Below are 20,401 nucleotides of genomic sequence, written 5' to 3'. Positions count from 1 at the left end.
ACTTAATATTTTTTATGCCCTTATAAAGTCTGGACCCTCATGGTCCAATAATTTATGTGTGTGGTCAAAGGAACAAAGTCAAGTCATTAAACATTTTTTTCAAAGTAGCTCAAAGCTTTTACTCACATTTCTTGAAAATTATAAAAGGGACCAAAATACACAGTCCTTACTAGTACCTGTAACAATGCTCTTTATCCATTTTCACCACTTCCTGCTGATGATCTAGATGCTCTCTCCACAGTTCCTCCTAAACTTCTCAACCAGCCACACATTGCTTTTCTCTCCCATCTTTTTCCTCCTTCCTTTCCTTTGCAGTGTGCGTGTGTGTGTGTGTGTGTGTGTGTGCGTGTGTGTATGTGTGTGTGTGTGTGTGTGTGTGTGTAGACATAAACCTTGTCTTTTTTCAACAACAAACAATCTCTCTTTGGTGTGCATAAGGGTGTAGGAGGGTAGGGGGGAGATTAAAGGAGAAATTTGGCCAACAATTTCAGGATTCTTTTACGCCAACTGTGAATATTTCTATGTTAATTTTTGCCATATCATGCTTATTAGCCATCTCAGGAAGATAAGGTAGGCATTCTTATCCCATTTTTACAGGTTGGAAAAGTAATACTAAGGGAGAAATTGGTGCCAGGTCACATATACACCAAGCAATGATGGAGTCAGTACATAACATCTGTCTTCCCACTCTAAGTCCAGTATTCATCCTCTCAATTACAACACAGCTTCTTCCCAGTTTTCAGGAACGTCTCACTGTTAACCTTCCCCTAAATATCCTCAGTTCTAGTTGACCACTTTCTCATGCCAAATGAAACTGTGGTATGAAACTGAAAAATTCCTGAAAATATCTTACGTAACTTTGTGTCACATAACATCAATTCTAAAACATGTCATAGCAACTTGGGAGTTAGAGGCATCCTTTGTTGTTATTTTTCATAAAATTGTTTAATGGCATTTGATAGCCTCACAGAGTGTGTGTGTGTGTGTGTGTGTGTGTTTGTGTGTGTGATTTTTCCATTTATAGTTCCTTTTAAGCACTAACTCCTGGTTATTTAAAGGTTGATTGACAAGTTGTTGATTTCCTTGGGTCTCATTTTAATTCGGAATTCAAAATTTATTACGCATTCTCTATATGCTACTGTGGTAGTCATTGGGAATGCTCAGGTAAGCAAAGGCATTCCCCCTCCTCAGTCAAGGAATTTGTGATATGGTAGGAGAAGGTTAATACTAGACTCAGTTGCCAAAATGCTAAATAGGGGCATGAGTAGCATGCACAATAAAAGAATTAAGTAGGACCTCCCCAGGGGGAAAAGAAGAAATGAAAGAAAAATTCAACAAACTGATTCCTTCCTAAAAGTTATTCTATTACGTTGTACTTCTTTTTCTAGTTAAAATTTTTGTTTTAGTATTTATTTACTTTTGAGAGAGAGAGAGACAGAGAGTGGACAGAGGAGGGGCAGAGAGAGAAAGAGAGACACAGAATCTGAAGCAGGCTCCAGGCTCCAAGCTGTCAGCACAGAGCCCGACAGGGGGCTCAAACTCACCGACTGTGAGATCATGACCTGAGCTGAAGTCGGATGCTCAACTGACTGAGCCTCCCAGGCACCCCTACATTGTACTTCTTTAGAAAACTTAAAATACATATGTATATTTAAAGCTTATGTGTATGTATACATAAACATAAAGTTTACATATAACTTTATGTATACATAAACATAAAGTTTTATATATATTTCATTGGCCTAGATAGACATGGTAAGGAACATAGCAATTCATGAAAATTTTAAAAAAAGGCATTTTCACAGTGACCATAGGAAATCTGCAAAAATTACTCTTTTTGTTTTATGTATGCAAGTAACTTTTGTTACTTGGGACTATCAGTACCCACATGACCATGTTCTTTCATTCTTGTTTTATAGAGTTGTTTAGGTAATTTTACATCTGGTGGATTTTGTTATTCTGGTTCCAAGATGACAAGCTGCACAGTAAGTATATAGAAGCTTACAGAGTAGAAGAGACCTGCATCACATGACCCGAAGTGAGTGTGTGGAGTAGCCCACCTGTCCCTTTAAATAACTGGAAAGGAAGAGAGACTCCACAATTTTCCTTGAAACAAAGCAGACTGAAAAAATAATGTTCAGGCCATTTAGGGGGATGATGCTATTACTACTCTATTTTTGTTGTTATAATTCAGCTTTCCCACAACCCCACTGCTAGCTAAAAATATCTCAGCTCAGAATTCCTCTGCGTGGTTAGTGCCACATTGGCATCCTCTAGGCTCAGAAAAATGCCAAACCAAATATGTTAGGTTTGGAAATATAGTCAGCGGTTTTCTTGAGGCTCTTTTTGTTTACTTCTGGGAAGTTATTGGAACACTGTAGTAGAGCAGAAAGAAAAGTAACCATGAAAAAAAAAAGGAGAACACTTTTTTAAATGAGTCATGGTAATCCCATAAATTTTAGTTTTTAAAGGAGGATTCAGCATAATCCAGGGATCAGAAATCCTTATGAGAAGCTAGAAACTGGAGGTTTTGTTCTCCATTCAATAGAATCTATTTTTGTAGTATTGTTCTTTTGGAATATTTAAAGCTCCCCTAAAGATAGACATTTCTTTCCTAAACATCCCCATTGTACCGTTATTAAAATGGAGAGGTGGGGTTTTTTTTCTGTTATTGTTTTTTTTTTTTCGGGGTGGGGGGTTGAAATGGAGCAGGAGAGAGGCTCCAGTCTCAAGTTCCTGTGGGACTTTGCTACCAGATGTTAACCTTCTCCCACATATCTATCTCCTTCAGTTCACTTGCAGAGAGCAGGCCTGGGGTAGGCAGCCCTGATCCAGTTCCCGCCGTGAGACTGCAGCCTGAGGTCTCCCCTCCTCCTCCATAAGCCTTGTTTCTGGCAGCCAAGGAGATCTGCATTTCTGATCTCTTTGGTTTCTCTCCTCCATTACCAAAGTCACTTGTCATTTCAGCTTGCCTTTCTGGGGGAAGATGTGGAGGTCAAGGAGATGATGACTACGTGGACTCTGCAGAGAGGAATTCCCCTCATTGTGATTGGACAAAAAGGACGTTCACTCAGGCTCCAATAGATAGGTTTTCTGAGCAGGGTTTTCAAAGATGACCCAGAATGGAGGGCCCTACAGGAAAGGTGTCTGCTTTTCTTCTAGTGGTCTAGTTCACCTCCTTTCAGTTTGCTCCTTGTTTCATTAGCTTTCTTTCAGTTTCTGTGGCAACTTTGTGGATGCTATTTCTACCCCAGACTCAGAGGCCTGGACTAACCTTGATAACAGATTTAAAGAGCTTGGGGTGTGACCCAGTCTGTGTTGTTGTACAGCTGTGTTCCTAGTAATTCTGCAGCAGCCACTCAGTTCTGATGCAGAGGGTGGTCAGTTATATTTCTTATAATATGTCTTACTCTTTCAGTACTAGATTTCTGGGGCCTGATCATTTGGTGACTAGCCCAAACCTAGGAAGTGTGAGGACAGCTATACATCTCCTCAGAAGAGGAAATATGTTCCCTATGCAATGAATTAGATTCCTTTGAATCTTGTGAATTAAACCTCCTGTGGCCTTTTGTTTTTTGGTAATTGACTATAAACAGGATGCCTTAAAACATGATGTTCTCGGTAATAATGAAAGTAAATTCAATTAACCATACTATCATCTTGCTCACCAGCCAATCTTGAGAAACCTTGGTAAAAGCTTTACTAGAATCAAGAAATACAACACTGGCCACATTTCTCTGATCTATTAGTTCTATCCTTAAGATGAATGAGGTTAATTTTAAATGAAATAATATAAGTGGCTCTGTACTGGGCTCTTATGATTGTTCTTCTTTCTAAGGACGTATTTGTCTAATAACAATTCTAGAATTTTTCTCAGAATCAGAAGCAAATTCAAGATGTTTAACACATAGAATATAATGTTTTTCCTTTTGTTTTGTCTGTTGCCTGTTTCCAATCCAGCAGCAACTTTTATGTCACTTCTCTATGTATACATCATTTCATTTTTCTATATGTCCTTCTGAAGTCTGAACCTCAGAGAGCTTAAACAATTTATAGCTTGACAACATAGCCTGCGAAATTTAATGTTTGATTCATTATTGGGAAAGCAGGATTCACACTCCTGTAACTTATCAAAATGTCACGAGAGACTTCAATAATGCGGATGGCCCAGAATAACAAATATCTACAACAATGATCTGTATTTTTCCTCCATTTGAGGCAGTATTCAGATTACTCTTATAAAATCATTACCCTCCAATTCATGCCTATCCCAACTCATGAAATGCTACTCTCCTCTTTTTCACTCCCAGATAGTTTTATCTGAAAAAACTCCCTTTCCTTCTGGAGCCAAGATCAATCCAGATCCTTCTATTAAGGCTTGGCAATACCTGTGTGTCTACTTTTACTTTTTTGTGTAAATTTTTTTATTGCTTTGTTAATTATTGGTACTTTGTGGGTTAGCAGGTAGATTATCCCTTCTGATCCTTTACTAGATAAAGTCTGTGTATGTCATTTGTTTCATTGTTTTATATTTTTCTGAAGATTAATAGGCATGTCTTCAATTATTCTTCTTGTTTCATACCTGTCAATATTTCCAAGCACAAGATTTTACATGTGCAAGAATACTATAGCTAACTAATATGGCCTGATGTGAAAGAGGAAATGAATTTTAAAACCTGCTAGAAAGCCAGAAAAAAATAGCTGATTTCTGTTATTTGCCATAGCGGGACCATTTAAAGTAACTGAGGCTTTTTCTTCTAATCCATTCTGTTTTTCTGTCCTTCGGACCTGGCTAATCAGCAGATCCTAGATTGTGGCATTGCTGACCACGAACAGTCACTTGGCAGTGGAGGAGTTGGGTGTGGGTAGCTCTGTTGAACAAAAGGATATGGGAATCATACAAAGTCAGATCTTTATCTCTTAGGCTTTTCCTGAAGCTTTTCTTCAGTTATTTGAATTAATAACAGGCTGTCAGAGTTTTTGGAAATGTGAAGGAAGATTGGATTTTTTTTTCTCTTCCTTAGAAGTAAGCAGTCAACAGAACTTATGATATGAGATTTGGATAGCAAATAGCACAAGTAAATGTGACCTCAACTAGGTGTATATTGCTGCACCTTTATAATCATATGGAAGAATTTTTACATACCCAAGGATCCACAAGTCTTAGCCTATAAAATTTATAAGGCCATTGATAGTGTGAAAGATGGGCCATTAGGTGACTTTTACAGCCAATCTGAGTCTGACAATGTGAAAATTAAAATGGCCATTCGTTTAGTCTGTAACAGTCTTTATTTTCTAGGTATCTTTGGCATATTCCATTGACCTACTCCACAATTCCTCTAATGCGATTCATGGACACATTCTAAAATCAAGGACAGGTAATGAACTAATTAGCCAAATAGGTGTTTCCGTTCTGAAATTAAACATGTTTTCAGCTATTTGGAGGAAAGATACTGTAAGTAAATCTAATAATAAAAGATATATGTTTGGAGAAATTTTCATTTATACATATAAGTTGCTAAAAGAACTCTTTAGCTAGAAAGTTTGAATTTTCTATTCAGTGGGAATTCTTCTTATACTTTTAGCATTTAGAGATAAGTTTGTATTTATATCAAGAAATAATGGCTTTCTATCTCATATCTCTTAGTAGCTACTAATTAAGCTCTTATGCCACAACACAAAAGTATGTATGAAAACAAAGCATGCACTTTAGAATAAATTGGCCCTGGATTCAAATCCTCACTCTGTCACTTATTAGATGTGTGACCTTCAAAAAATCTCTTTACTCGTTCTGAGCTTCAATTTTCTCATCTTATTTTGAACGAGGACCAGGTCCCACAAAACTATTGAGAGAATATGATAATGTTATTTCACCATGTAGTATAATGTCTGTCATATTAAAAATACATAATAAAAAATTTTTAAGTTTATTTATTTTGAGAAAGAGAGAGTGTACATGCTCACGCAAGTTGGGGAGGGCAGAGAGAGTGAGAAAGAATCCCAAGCAGGCTCTGCACTGTCAACACAGACCCTGATGTGGGGCTTGAACCCACTAACCGCAAAATCATGACCTGAGCTGAAATCAAGAGTTAGGTGCTCAACTAACTGGGCCATGCAGGTGCCCCATAACATAATTTTAATTTCTCTTTTGAACACCTTACTGAAATGTGAGAGCGTTTCCATCATTATGTCATGTTCAACCTGGAATCCTTATTTCACCCAAAATAAAGACTGGACAAATGGATCACCTATTTATATGTACATATTTCAATGACCGATAACTAAACCCTGAGACAAGGCCACAAATAAATCAAGTCAAAGTCCAATCACGTTTATCATATAGTTAACTGGGCCTCTTAGACCTGCATAGACTGCTTTTGAGAACAAATTTAGCAGTCCTTTCCCTATGAATGAACTTATTTATTAATTTAATAAGACTATAATTCACACACACACAAAACCATCCAGTAGACTATGAAAATGAACATCACCATGACTTTTCCAAAACTTTGTCTTCCCACTGATTAATTAGTAATAGCACGAGAAGTAACAATTTTGGAGATGTTCCTGGTATGTATGTTGATAATAAAATGGCTAATGCCAATTTCCTCCTCTGGATTTATCTCAAACTACCAGTTAGGTGAAATTCAGTGTGGACTCAAATGGCTACTACATTGTTCACTATGAGGGGCATGGATGGCACCAACTCATGGGACCAACTCTAACCTGTATCAGAACCACACGCTTCGCAAACCTAAGGACAGAGTAGGTCTGATTCATGATGCATTTCAGCTGGTAAATTTCAACAAAATTTCATATGATTTCATAGCAAGTAACTGATTCATGATCAAATATGCTAGATTTCAAAATCAAATATTCAGTGTTGGTCATTCATATGAGATAGATCTGAATGTCAAATACTTGGCCGAAGCCTACCTACTGATAAGGTGTTTTGACCCATACAGTGTTTAAAAATATAACACAACATTTTATTGATTGATTGATTGATTGATTTTTAAATTTTTTTAATGTTTGTTTTTGAGAGAGACAGAGAGAGGGGCAGAGAGAGACAGAGACACAGAATCTGAAGTGGGCTCCAGGCTCTGAGCTGTCAGCACAGAGCCTGATGCAGGGCTTGAACTCATGAGCTGTGAGATCATAACCTGAGCTAAAATCTGACGCTTAACCAACTGACCCACCCAGATGCCCCTAATCCAACATTTTAAAATGTGGGGAAATTTACATACAAATCCTGACTTCTGAAGTCTCTTTTATAAGTGAAAAGATTTGGTAACTGTGGACCTTCATTCCTACAAAGAGGAAGGTGCAGTGGACACATCCTTCCTGAAGCCAGGCCTTCACTGTCCCATGCACCAAGGTCCCAAACTGTACACAAGTGGCCTGCTTCACTCACTTAGGGTGGACCCTCTAAGCATTTAAGCTTTTGACTCTAGATTTAAAATTTGTTTATGTGAGTAGCTTGCTGTTTCACAAAATACCTATGTAATCTGTTGAACAAAAAGTATAATATAGTCTTTACTTTTATGATTTTAAAAGTTAAATCTAGTACAAATCCATTCATCACTTCGCACATTGAAGAAATAAATATGAAATTGAAAGGGAAGTGAAGGAGGAATTGGCTACTTGTGTTTATTCCTCTTCAGACTTTCCTGGAAAGACAAAGTATTTTCTTTCTTTTCCCATTTATCATCAGCAGAATAATACATAGAATAAACCAGGTCATAAAACCACCAATGGGGAAAAAATTTGGAGTATTGTGCATTGTAAGCTTTTCCTGTTCTGAGAATTACTATACTCAGTTTATTCAGTGTGACATATTATTTCCTTTCAGATGTTTATTTAGGTCAAAGTGAGTGAGAGTAACCAGCAGGATACCTCTCAGGAGAAGCTTCTCCATACAACAGAATTTCTAGTTAGGAGAAACAGAGAGATTGAGAGCTTAATCCTCAGTCCTACAGGTTTTAGGAACATAGTGGTAGCAGGGCACATTGGAGGCCAGGATTGAGAAAAACACCATTCCACATCTAAGCAGATACAGGGTAGACTAGATGAGAAGTAGGCTATGATTCACTGAAGGAGGTTTGTCTGCTCAAAGGAGAAACTCTGACTAGATGGCAGAGTAGATTAAAAATTTAAGAATAGGAAGACTGAAGAATATCGATAGTTTAGTCAATGAAAGCCAATTTTTTAAGTAATTGCCAAGTCTTCTTTGCTGTTTCTAGCCTATACATGTATGCGTTGTCTAAATTTAGCAGAAGGAACCCTACAGTTATTAATGCATCAGTGGAAAAACAATAATAAGATTTGGGTGACAGATTAATGAAGTTAATTCAGAGTACAAATTTTGGGTTAAAATGGATGGGTTCAAGTACTACCTCTTTAATTATTGTTTGACCTTAGGCAAATTATCTAAACTTTTTAAGACTACGTTTTTTAGTTTTTAAAACTTCTCTAGTATTTAAAATTCCAATTTTAAGTAATAATATCTAATAGAAAGTGTTGTTTTAAGGATTGCATAAAATAATGCCAATAAAGCACAAAACGCAGTACCTGCTGAGTAACTGTTAATGTTAGCAATATTAGTATTATCAAATGTAAATTGTTTCAAAGATCATTTGTTGAATAAGAAGAAGTGAGAACACAGAAATGCATTGCAAATAATGCAAAGGTGGAAAACAGCAGAATGTAAATTTATGTATTATTATGTTTGCAACTACATAGAAAAAGTAGTAGCTAAAAAGTGGGGGGGGGGGGAGGAAATATTCCAAAGTGCTATTAGTGAATGTGTAGGGTCGTGAAACTATGAGTCTTGTTCCTCTCCTCTCTAACTTACAACTGTCTCATAATTTTCTTATATTAATTTTATAATAAAATTAATTCAATACGGAAGCAATTTAAAACTCTCATAATGTTTTTACTTACAAAAAATATTTTTGCTTACTGCCTTCCCTCAGTAATATTTATCTTGTTCTTGTCTGCTTTATCAAATACCTATTTAAGAGTTAAAAGAAGTAATCAATGATCATATTTAGTTTGAAGACAGAATTTGACCAAAGAATGGATATTTGTTTTAATTGTTTTTTTACACTTACTAAATATAATTTAACACTTGGATCTCATCTGAGTTGACTGGGATTAAAATGACAACTTTAATTTCCTTACCAAAAAACTATTTTTTTCTTTTAGTCCCACACGATAAAAAGAAGACCCAAATTATTTCCTTGGGAATTTGGTTTTATTTCACAAATGTACCACTTAACTAAAACTGTATATTAATAAGTACATAACTGTATACTAACAAAATATAGATTTCTCCTGTTGGGTTAAAGTATACACTTATATGTGTGTTTAGTTTTTAAGATGAACATTCAGATAACATTTTGTGCAATGATTGGTGGTGAGGAGCTGGATTTTTATTAAACAATAATTATATAAGAAGAAAAGAAGCCCTCTTAATGAATATTAAGGTTAATTTTTTAAGAAGTAGGTACGTATAAAAGTAAATAATGGTGTTTGTTTTAGTAAGAAACAAATTACGCTGTGCCAAACAGGAAAAACAGGATTAATATGAAGTAATTTTTGTGTTCAGTATTCTTTATTAAATTGTGACCCTGGAATATTAGACCTAGTTTCCCTGTTGCTGATCCTCTAAGGTATCAGCTGCACCATACATTATGATATTACACACGTAGGAAGAAATAGTGACATTTGGTAGATGTGTGTTTTTAAAAATATAGCAAACCATAGGATCATAGTTCATATGGTCCAACCCTCTGTCTTCAGACAAAAATTTTGGAAAATTTTCCATAAGTCTGTTTTAAAGCAGGAAATCATTGAGATTAAGAAGAGTCAAGTCACAACAAAAGTTGGTTCTTTTTCATTTCCCTTCTTTCTAGTTTCAATTCCCTCTTTTTAGATAAGAATTAAAAAATTTAAAAACCCTAAAGACGTAAGGCATTATGTTAATGAAAAATTCAACAGAGACATTCTTCGTTCTGGAATCTGTTTCCATATCAAGCTATTATGCTTAATCTGGGAGTCTGATGCTGACATGAATAGTTTACAGACCATGTGCAGACACAATCCTCTCAGAAACACATGCGAGAATCACTTTGCAAAAATGACGATATGTTGGTTTATTTCCTCTATGGCAGAGACCCTAATGTTTTGGTATTCACAATAGCAGTTTTGTTGTTTGTTCTTCTCATTAAAGGAAAATGCAGAGAAGGAATATAACTGGCTGGAAATCCCTTGTTCCTTGTCATCACCATCCCAAGAGGATCCTATCAGGATTGTGAACAAAATATTCCTCTTAAATGTGATTTTATCTTTTTTTGATTGATACTCCCTCCTCAGATGGGAAATTAAATCATATTTTTAAAGGAGAAACGCTGTTTAAATATGGAAGGTGGGGCCCAGAAAGAGAGAAGGAAAGTACAAAGATAAATAGTTCTGTGTTTGGGGAAGATTCATGCAGACCGTTTAGAGTTGACCCCGTTTGGTGGGTAGGAGCTGTGTGATTACTAAATTTAGCCTCTCTGTAAATCATCCTGTGCTTTCTGCAGCATTACCTTCTTTGATATTTTAAGCCGGTGATTGACATGCAAAGCTGGAGCAAGGAGGGCTCAGTCTGGGACAGGTTGCTTGCCTTGACCATCTTAAAACTGGCCTCTTACCTGAACCATGCTCCCTGCATCCAGAAGGCAACTGAACTCTTCTCTCAGTGGATGGAATTCAGTAGAAAATTAAAGTAAATCTAGACATCTGTCCTGTTCTTTGTTCCTTTCACTTTGATGTAAAAGTCTTTGATCAAGCAAGACATTAGATCTAAAACCTTTCAGTGAGGACAAGAGGGAGAAAGCCATGCTGGGAATTACATATCTGTGTCTCCTGCTCCCATATAGTAAGTGCTCAATAGATTTTGTGAGAAGTGAGGTTTAGGTCCTTTGAGAGGGAGAGCTAAAATGCAGTGGCATAGTAACAGAAAGATAGCCAGAGGGTAGAAGCAGGGGGGTGCCCAAGCTTCAAAAGTAATGTCTTTTAAAGATAAAAAGCAATGTGAAATGTACATGCAGTCAAAACACCAGTGATCATTTGTTAAAACTTTTTTTTTTAAAAAAGGGAGGATACTTTTTAAAAAATACATATTTACTTCTTCAGTAATCAATACCACAGACCGAATTTTGACCTCAGATCTCATCTTTGATGGGAAACTGATTTGGGCCATCAAAAGTGTGTATGTATACAATGGCAAAATGGATTGCGGTGGTTATTATAATCAGAAAGGTGCTCAGTGATCATATGGATTATGTTGCCATTCAGTTTAGCAGTTTGCAACCCACAGATACTAACAGATGCCACAATCTTTTCAATGTAAGCTTTGATTTCTTTTCAATACAAGATTTTATATAGTTATTGTTAAAACTCTTACTCTAGAGTTGGATGTTTTGAGAAATCAAATTTGTATGTGAATTAAGGAACATTCATCCCTTAAAACTGAAGAAAAATTTCATTATTTTAGCAGAGTGTAATGTGATGGTGTCCATTTTTCCTGTGCCACATTGCTGGTAGGCTATCATAATTTCTTTCCATATAACTAAATCTCAGTGAGCTTTTTGAAATCCTATCTTGAATTCTTCTTTTTGAAAACATTAATTCCAGTCTTCTTTTAGTACTTTTCCTGTCATTGTGATTAAACTCAAAAATCAGTTTAAGGAAAAAGGATCTTTTAGCTCTAGTTTTCTCTTCTTTTTGTTAATGTTTGAATGGGTTGTATGAGTGAGGCTAAAATGTAAACATCCTGCTGTCCTATAACATAAAGAGATATTATTCCATCTCTATACTTGTTAGAAGAAGGATGATCTTACCTGCAGCAACCCACCTATGGGTTAGATATGGTAGCTCAACATGTTTACTCCGATGCAGTACTTAGGAAAATATTGTGGGTAAACCTTATTTATGCTTGTAATCAATAATACATAATTAAATATTATAGGTTTTGTTTTCCTAAACATCAAGACTGCTAGTATTCAGCCATAATGAAGAATTTTCTTATATAGATTAATTACTTCATTCATGTATTGAAAAATTCTTTGCATGTTGCCTGTGAACCCGCAGTGCTTGTAGGTACCAAGGATAAAGTAGTAAACAAAACAATGATGTGTCCTACCTTCAAGGAACTTACAATGTATTTGTTATCAATTTTCATCCATTTGTACAGTAAATATACCAAAATCAAAACAATGTAGATTATAATTTAATTGCCTAATCTTTGTTTTGTGATTCAACTGGTACTTGGGATATTTAAGCATATATAGTGGAAACAACACAAGATCAGGATCATGGGTTTAAATCTCATCTTCAAAATGGCTAGTTGCTTGCACCAGTTGCTTAACCTTTCCAAGCTTTATTTCCACTTTTTAAAAATCAGGATAATAACAATCTCACTAGGTAGCTTTGACAGTTAAATATGATGTACAGAGACTAGTACAATCTCTACCATATGGTCACTGTATGATAAATGCAAATTTCCTGCCCCATCCCTACTTCTCTGTTGTGTTTTTTTGAGCTATCAAAATGAGTATCAGTTATTATTTATCTAATGATATTTGGAATTAAAAACCATAAACAAAATTAAGATCAAAACTACTTTAATATTCTATAGGGCAATAAAACCTCAAAATTGTGGTTTCTTCTTTATGTGGGCAGAAAAAAATTATTATATCTTATTAGTTTTACAAATTATAAAATGACTGAACCTAATCAATTTTGCTAAATTACAATTTTCTAGACCTAGAGAATCAGATGACTTTCAGATAGTCTTGTTAGAAAATAGTCTTAATGTGGGAATTAAAGTGGCAAGTAATCATGTTTTTTTAAAAAAGATCACATAGCACTAATACAGATTACTCAATTCTAGAATTCTGTATAAACCACTGCTTTTATATGTCAGAAATCATCTCTTGTATATATGGATTCCATAAAGTTTCTATTTTCATCTCTGAGCAAGTTAAAATTTTATGATTATTCTCCTTGCTAATATTTTATCATCAGTAGAAAAAAACACAAATAATTTGGAAAGTAAAGTTACATAAAATAATTTTATAAAAGTCTGACAGAAAAAAAGGTTTAACCCATTAGGTACTGAAAATAACTCATGGGTGATTCTGTTATAGCAATTTAAAATTATAATAAGAAAACAAGAGTTTTTTGTTTCATAGGACTTTTTTTTCCACTTCTGTTCTTCTTATTACAGCATTCCAACAGATGTTTTAAAGATCGTATATTCCGTGGGTGCTCAAACGGCAGTAGGATGGAATTACCTTTTAGAGCAAAATATGGATTGTCACTTTCAGGTGCTGAAAAAAACAAAATTCTGTGTGCATTATCAACCAGCAAACATCAGGAAAAGTTAATGAAATAAGTGCACTAATTTAAATTGTTAAAAATAAACTGATATAAATTCAATGAAGTCACTAAAATATTGGCCACTAATTCCAAAGGGATAAAACAATTGAATCAGGATTTGATTTGGTTTGACTTTACCTCCCCAAAATATATACTGACAAAATGCAAATAGTGAAAACAGATATTCCCTAGTTATTAATCAAGTGACTGATACTAGACAAATGCCCATGTTTTACTTTTAAAACCTTGGAGAAAAATTACCACAAAATTACATGTACAAGATGTACAAGTAAATGTACCACAAAATTACATGTACAAGATTACTTGTACAAGATGTTGTACAAGATGCTAATCAAAGTTCTTTGAGGGGTGCCTGGGTGGCTCAGTGAGTTAAGCATCTGACTTCAAGCTCAGGTCATGATCTCATGGTTCATGAGTTGAGCCCAGGGTCAGGGTCTGTGCTCTCAGCTCAGAGCCTCAGAGCCTAGAGCCTGCTTTGGATTCTGTGTCTTCCTCTCTTTGTTCTCCTTGCCCACTCATGCTCTGTCTCTCTCTCTTTCTCAAAAATAAACATTAAAAATATTTTTTTTAATTTAAAGTTATTTGAAATAATAGGTAAATAAAATTACTGCCAGAAAAAAAAAATTAAAAGTTCAACTGGAACATTAAAAATGTTAGCCAGTAAAGAATTTACTACTGTTTATGGTAAATTATAATTTTATCATGCATTTCTTTCTTCTATTCTCTTAAGATATTGGTAGCCGGAGTTAGCCTCTATTACATAACACATACTATGAGAAGTCAAATGCTCTTTATTTCTTCAGATTAATTGAACTAAGAATGGGTGGAAAGGTCATCAAGACACAGGAGTTGGTGCCTCTTCCTCATTCAATCTCCAGAAATCCAAAGGGACAGCAATTAGCCTGGAAATTTTTAAGAGAAAATTGGACCCATCTCCTTGAAAAGTTGGTATTCATTTATATCCAATGTGTGTTCTTCCACCTAGACGTGCCTGAAACCACATATTTCGGTCACCTGAAACTAAGTATAATGATGTGCATATGAATGTGAATGATCCTATTTCTTCCCAAATAGTTTGATGAACTCTGTTAGTTTGAAAACTTTATAGTCCAAATTATTCTGTCGAGGTGTGAGGGAGAGGAATGAGAAGTGAATGGGAAATAGATTTCTTGCACTCAGCTGGGAGCAAATGTGAGCTAAATTAAGTCCAGTCATCAGCCCCTGTATCACACTCTTCCTAGCTTCCTCACCAGCTCAGAAGAACCCATATATAGTGAAGTGAAGCCATATATAGTGCATTAAACACGTTTGACTTGGTTTGTTAATATAGTTTGTTCTAGGGGGAAATTTCAGGAATTTTTTTTAAATTGGCATCAGCCTTATATTTTATTTATTTTTGATAGACAGAGAGAGACAGAGCACAAGTGGGGGAGGGGCAGAGAGAGAGGGAGACACAGAATTTGAAGAAGGCTCCAGGCTCCGAGATGTCAGCACAGAGCCTGACGCGGGGCTTGAACTCACAAACTGAGAGATCATGACCTGAGCTGAAGTTGGACGTTCAACCGACTGAGCCACCCAGGTGCCCCTAAATTTCAGGAATTTTGATGAGAGCTAATCCCCTCTCTCAGTTCCCCTGGGGAAGTGGTACAGTGGAGAACTTAGAGGTGCTGACTGGAAGTGTTTGGGGATTCCCCCCTTCAAAACTCCATTGGCTCTGAGTCTTTTCTGGAGTTTCAACTTTTCAGAGAATCAGAGCTCACTCCAGCATGCGCCTAGGCCTAAAATATCCCCCAGAATGAACCAATAATGATTCAGTTTCATTGGAAGGTACAGGATGGCTTTGCTTCCTCTCACAAAAACCCCTGCTGAGGCACTCAGTCATTTCTCATCCAAATACAAAATGTCTCTTACAAACTATATGGAAAATACCCTCAATCCAAGAGCTGTGCAGTTTGCTCTGTTCATCTTAATGTCAGTTTGTGTCTTTGATTCTAGTCCTCCCCAGTTCCTCTTCCCTCCCATTTGTTAGCCATGAAGGATTCAGAGTCCTCCATAAAGCTTTGTGTAAGCAAAAAGAGCATTTTCTCCCCTCTCTCAGGCCTTTAAGGGATTGACATTCACATGGGACCAAAGAGAAACTCCATGTATATAATTTATATATATAATAAAAAATGTGTGTGTGTCCTTAAAAACTCTGCAGGAATCATTGGTTGGGGTGTTTGTATGACTGTCAGTTCCCTCTTGAAATGATCAGACTTTTTCTGCAATGCCATAGATTTCCTTTGTCACTAGAAATGATCCTCCTGCCTGACCATGTGCACAGCCTAGACTTGGACTCATTTCTGGGATGTATCTGTGCTCTGCTTTTCAGCATGAATCCCTTTGACGTATGGTACAAATTCTCTATATAAGACACCAGGGTGAAGGATAGAGTCTGTGGCTGCAAATGACAGTTCTACAAAATAACATTGCCCCCCAAAACACAGTGTATAAATGCAGTGGATTTCCAAAATGGGATGGGGAAGTGTGTAAGACAATAAGTAGTACATTAGAGTGCAAGAAGAACGTATTACTGTATATACTAGTTCTAACACTATTAAATTTTCTTTTTAACCTACAACCTAATTGATAAATAAAAATATGTATATTGGGAAGTTCTTAGAAAAAATTCTTTACCAATGGAGTACATAATAAAAAAAAATATAGACAATGCTGCTTTCAGCAGAAACATCAATTTAAACATAAACATTGCTGACAAAGATAGTCACAGTTCCTAAAAAAGGCTTTATCTACGTTTTTATCTTATGGTCAAATTTGTTACATTTCATAACTTTGGGATTTTACTGGATAAATAGGTTATTCTTATAATAATTAATAGTGTATATGATAATGTACAAACATCATACAGTGCCACATATCTGTTTAAAAAAAATTTTTAATGTTTATTCATTCTTGAGAGAGAGAGACAGAGCACGAGCAGGGGAGAGGCAGAGAGAGGGAGACACAGGATCCGTAGCAGACTCCAGGCTCTGTGCTGTCAGTGCAGAACCTGACATGGGGCTCAAACTCACAAACTGTGGGACCATGACCTGAGCTGAAGTTGGATGCCCAACCGACTGAGTCACCCAGGTGCCCCATGAATGCTACATATTTTAAAAACAAATGACATAATAAACATAAGGCTGGTATTTCTATTAAATTTGTGGGTTTCCTTTTTGTCTTCAAATTTGACTAGGCTCATTTGCCATGAGAGTGATCATCTCTGGAACAACATTTCACTCCTCTTCCAAGGAGTTACAAGAGGTTTGTGATTCCCTATTGCTAACAATTTAAAAATAAGTGTTCAGGGGCTCCTGGGTGGCTCAGTCAGTTAAGTGTTGGACTCTTGATTTCGGCTCAGGTCATGTCTCACAGTTTGTGGATATAGTTTGTGGACTTGGTTTGTGGGTTCAAGCCCCACATTGGGCTCTGTGCTGACAGCACAGAGTTTGCTTGGGGTTCTCTCTCTTCTTTTCTCTCTCCCCTTCCACAACTTGCATGCATGCTCTTTTTCTCTCTCAAAATAAATAAATAAATAAATAAATAAATAAATAAATAAACAAGTTATAAAACTGAGTACAAACTTAGATATAATTTGGTTTAAAGTCTCATTTTATTAAAAGAAAATAAGTAGTTTGTCCAATGTCATGTAGCAAGTAATTGGAGGGGACAGGTCTAGAACTTCTTAAAATACAGGTGTTTATAGCATTCAAAATAAAAATTACCCATGAGACATGAGTCTTTTCATATTATTTCTTGCATATTACAACATCACTGAAGGGACTATGTTGAAGTTTGGAAGAATACTTAAAGGTATTGTAACAAAACTACTGTTGGTGGCAATTCCACTTCTTTTTAAAAGCATTCTAATGTTTTACATATTTCCAAAATAAATATTGAATTGTTTATTCTTTTTTTTTAATTTTTTTTTCAACATTTATTTATTTTTGGGACAGAGAGAGACAGAACATGAACGGGGGAGGGGCAGAGAGAGAGGGAGACACAGAATCGGAAACAGGCTCCAGGCTCTGAGCCATCAGCCCAGAGCCCGACGCCGGGCTCGAACTCACGGAGCGCGAGATCGTGACCTGGCTGAAGTCGGACGCTTAACCGACTGCGCCACCCAGGCGCCCCTGAATTGTTTATTCTTTAAAGAAACTAAGAATTACAGAATTTAAATCCTGGCTCATGACTTACTCTATGACTTGGTTTGATCACTTAAAGTTTTTATCCAGTGTGCTCACTTGTAAGATGAGGATTTATCATTCCTGTCTTACATTATCTATTTGAAGATAAAGTGAAATAATAATTATACACAAAAAGAGAGGAATAAAACAACCATTTAGAGGTTGGCAGAGAAATCATTCCAGTGTTTGTATAATTTGCAAGCTGTTTCGAACCCCTTTGCAAGAGCAAGTTTTAATGAACTATGCCAGTAATTTTTTTCTTGCTTATTTTTCAGGTGAAACTGTTCTTTGAATCTCTTAAGGCCCAAGGACCGTATCTAGGTACTTTTCAAATTATTCTGGAAGCCATATCCAAAAATATCAAGTGGCTGAAGAAGAATCTTCCCACTCTGAGGACTTGGCTACTGGTTAGTATTTAAATGGTCAGTAGGAAGAGCACATCAGATGTGGGCATGAAGTCAGCAAAGCTCAGGTCAAAGTCCTGGATATTTTGTCTAAAACAGTAAGAAGCCTCAACAAATCAACCAGCACAGATGCCTGCTCTCAGCTGTTGTTTCTAGCTGACAGATGTATGATGTTGAGGTAGGGGAAGGCCAGTTCAGTAGGCTATTTAAATGTAAACTTCCTGAATAATGGAGATATGTGGAGATGGAGATATAGATGTATAGACATAGCTGTAATAGATTAGCCGCACCACAGACTACCTACATTGCCTTAAATCACGACACTCTTTGCTTCTTGGATGCTTTTTCTAATCTTGTTATGCAAACTGGAGTTTGCTCAGTTTTATCTTCAAGGAAACATAGTCAATTCTTTTTTTAAAATTTTTCATTTGCATCTCTTCATCTCGTTGCCTTCTTCTTCCTTCATCTCAGACTGAATAGTTCATTTGATTTTTACTATTCATGGAAAATCAGAATCAAATTATGAAGTTTAAGGATCAGGAACACAGAGAATTTGTCATCAGATCTCAGATTATTAGAAACCAGATGTCAGCGTTTATCAGTGAAGCTGGGAGGGCTGCTTGACTTGAGCCTCACACTCCTAAAGAACCTCAGAGACAGCCTTTTGAGGTCATCTCCATGGGCAATAAAATCTGCAGTCACAAAGGTGCAGGAGAGAAAAATGATGCCTCACTGCTTTAACCCATACACTAATGTATTGTTAATACATCTTTGGAAAATTGCAAAATTAGACTGTACTGTGTATATTTCTGGTTAACTCATGGTTTAATGTAAATATTTCGATGAATCATCATATTGTATAACCCAGCTTTAGTGTTTCTTCATATTTTAAGAGAAACTCTTGATCTCTGAAGTGCTTTTCTGGATCCTTCTTTTAATTGTGTTAATAAGGTGTTTGGAATGAAAAAAGAAATAACACTCTAAATACAGGTAATACATTTAATAAATTCATGTTCCCACGTATGAATCAATATGAAGATATAAACACATTCTGGAAAGATTTGAATCAGTATACAGATGATTGACTAATTTGGTCAGTTAAGGGAAGCTGGACTATTGAGGCTGGGCTTGTGTGGGGAGGGTGTTATCCATTTTGGAGTGGTAGCTTGAAGCTTTAAGATCTTTCTCTGGTTCCACAGGCAGAGACAGGATACAGTTGGGATGGTCCATGGGCATGACCCAATATACATTTTGTTAAGTTTGTTTTCAAATCATTTCTTGGAATCTTTGAAGCATCTTTGACTCTAGATTTGACTCAGTCATGGTCCTACCATGTGTATAACATGTGATGTCACTCTAGAATTATGTGTACTTTTAAATAAAGAAACTTAAGGGGGCGCCTGGGTGGCTCAGTCGGTTGAGCGTCTGACTTCAGCTCAGGTCACGATCTCGCGGTCCATGAGTTCGAGCCCCGCGTCGGGCTCTGGGCTGATGGCTCAGAGCCTGGAGCTTGCTTCCGATTCTGTGTCTCCCTCTCTCTCTGCCCCTCCCCCGTTCATACTGTGTCTCTCTCTGTCTCAAAAATAAATAAACGTTAAAAAAAATTTAAAAAAAAAAGAAAGAAAGAAAGAAAGAAACTTAAAAGTAAAGAATATTATTTTCCCCTCCCCAATAATATGTAAATTAAGCAGCAAGTGTGTATGAGTTTTGGTAGATTTGTGCTGTCGTATTTATTTCCATAAAAGTAAAGTCCTTTCCTTTGTATAGTAAGTTATCTACCATAGGTTTCCAAGTTTTTATTCTCTTCCTTGTAGTTCCTTATTTATATGCATGTGTAACTTCTCAGGTCCTTAACAATTGAGTACAGAAGTAGGTGTAGCAATAGAAGTACCAGTTTTATTATTTGTTGAGAATGAACATGAGAATCACTGTGCCAATAATGTTTTAACAAATAAGGAGTTTTTTTTTTTTTTTTTTAAAGAAGTGTATTGTACTTAGTGTGGTATTTCAAAACCTTTATGGTAGATAACAAACCCCCAACACAAACTAAGACTTGGCTAAAGTTAGTTTTACTTCCTTTCACCCCAAATGAACAAACAAGTTGCAAAAAAAAACTATAGACAAGATCATGAATAGATGATGGAGAGAGCATATACAACTCCATACCTCGCTGAATGCCAGCAGAGCCTTGGGAGAATTTTGTGGTGTCTGAACCCCACTCAGAATGAGAAATCTCCCAGATCATAGGCGCCCAGAACCAATGTCTTGCTTCCTTTTAGGCTTTGTGTAGGAAGGACTTCAGCCCACAAGAGTCCAGCTTGC

General features: G+C 36.2%; 1 protein-coding gene across 1 annotated transcript in view; it reads left to right on the top strand.

Annotated features, from left to right (window-relative positions):
- Positions 1–18,094, top strand: part of ERAP2 (endoplasmic reticulum aminopeptidase 2) — a 39,738-nt gene extending 21,644 nt beyond the window's left edge. The window contains 13 exon segments of the mRNA XM_086716208.1: positions 1,920–1,985; positions 2,968–3,143; positions 5,300–5,331; positions 5,334–5,381; positions 6,612–6,718; positions 6,721–6,828; positions 10,587–10,771; positions 13,277–13,355; positions 13,358–13,461; positions 14,253–14,397; positions 15,320–15,326; positions 16,685–16,752; positions 17,951–18,094. Of these exon segments, the coding sequence (XP_086572334.1) occupies positions 1,920–1,985; positions 2,968–3,143; positions 5,300–5,331; positions 5,334–5,381; positions 6,612–6,718; positions 6,721–6,828; positions 10,587–10,771; positions 13,277–13,355; positions 13,358–13,461; positions 14,253–14,397; positions 15,320–15,326; positions 16,685–16,752; positions 17,951–18,094 (1,269 nt within the window).
- The last annotated feature ends 2,307 nt before the right edge of the window (positions 18,095–20,401 follow it).

Source organism: Puma concolor, chromosome A1, assembly GCF_028749965.1.
Source record: "Puma concolor isolate L17-30 chromosome A1, mPumCon1.1.hap2, whole genome shotgun sequence".
Classification (NCBI taxonomy): Eukaryota; Metazoa; Chordata; class Mammalia; order Carnivora; family Felidae; genus Puma; species Puma concolor.
This window is presented reverse-complemented; position numbering and strand designations above follow the sequence as displayed.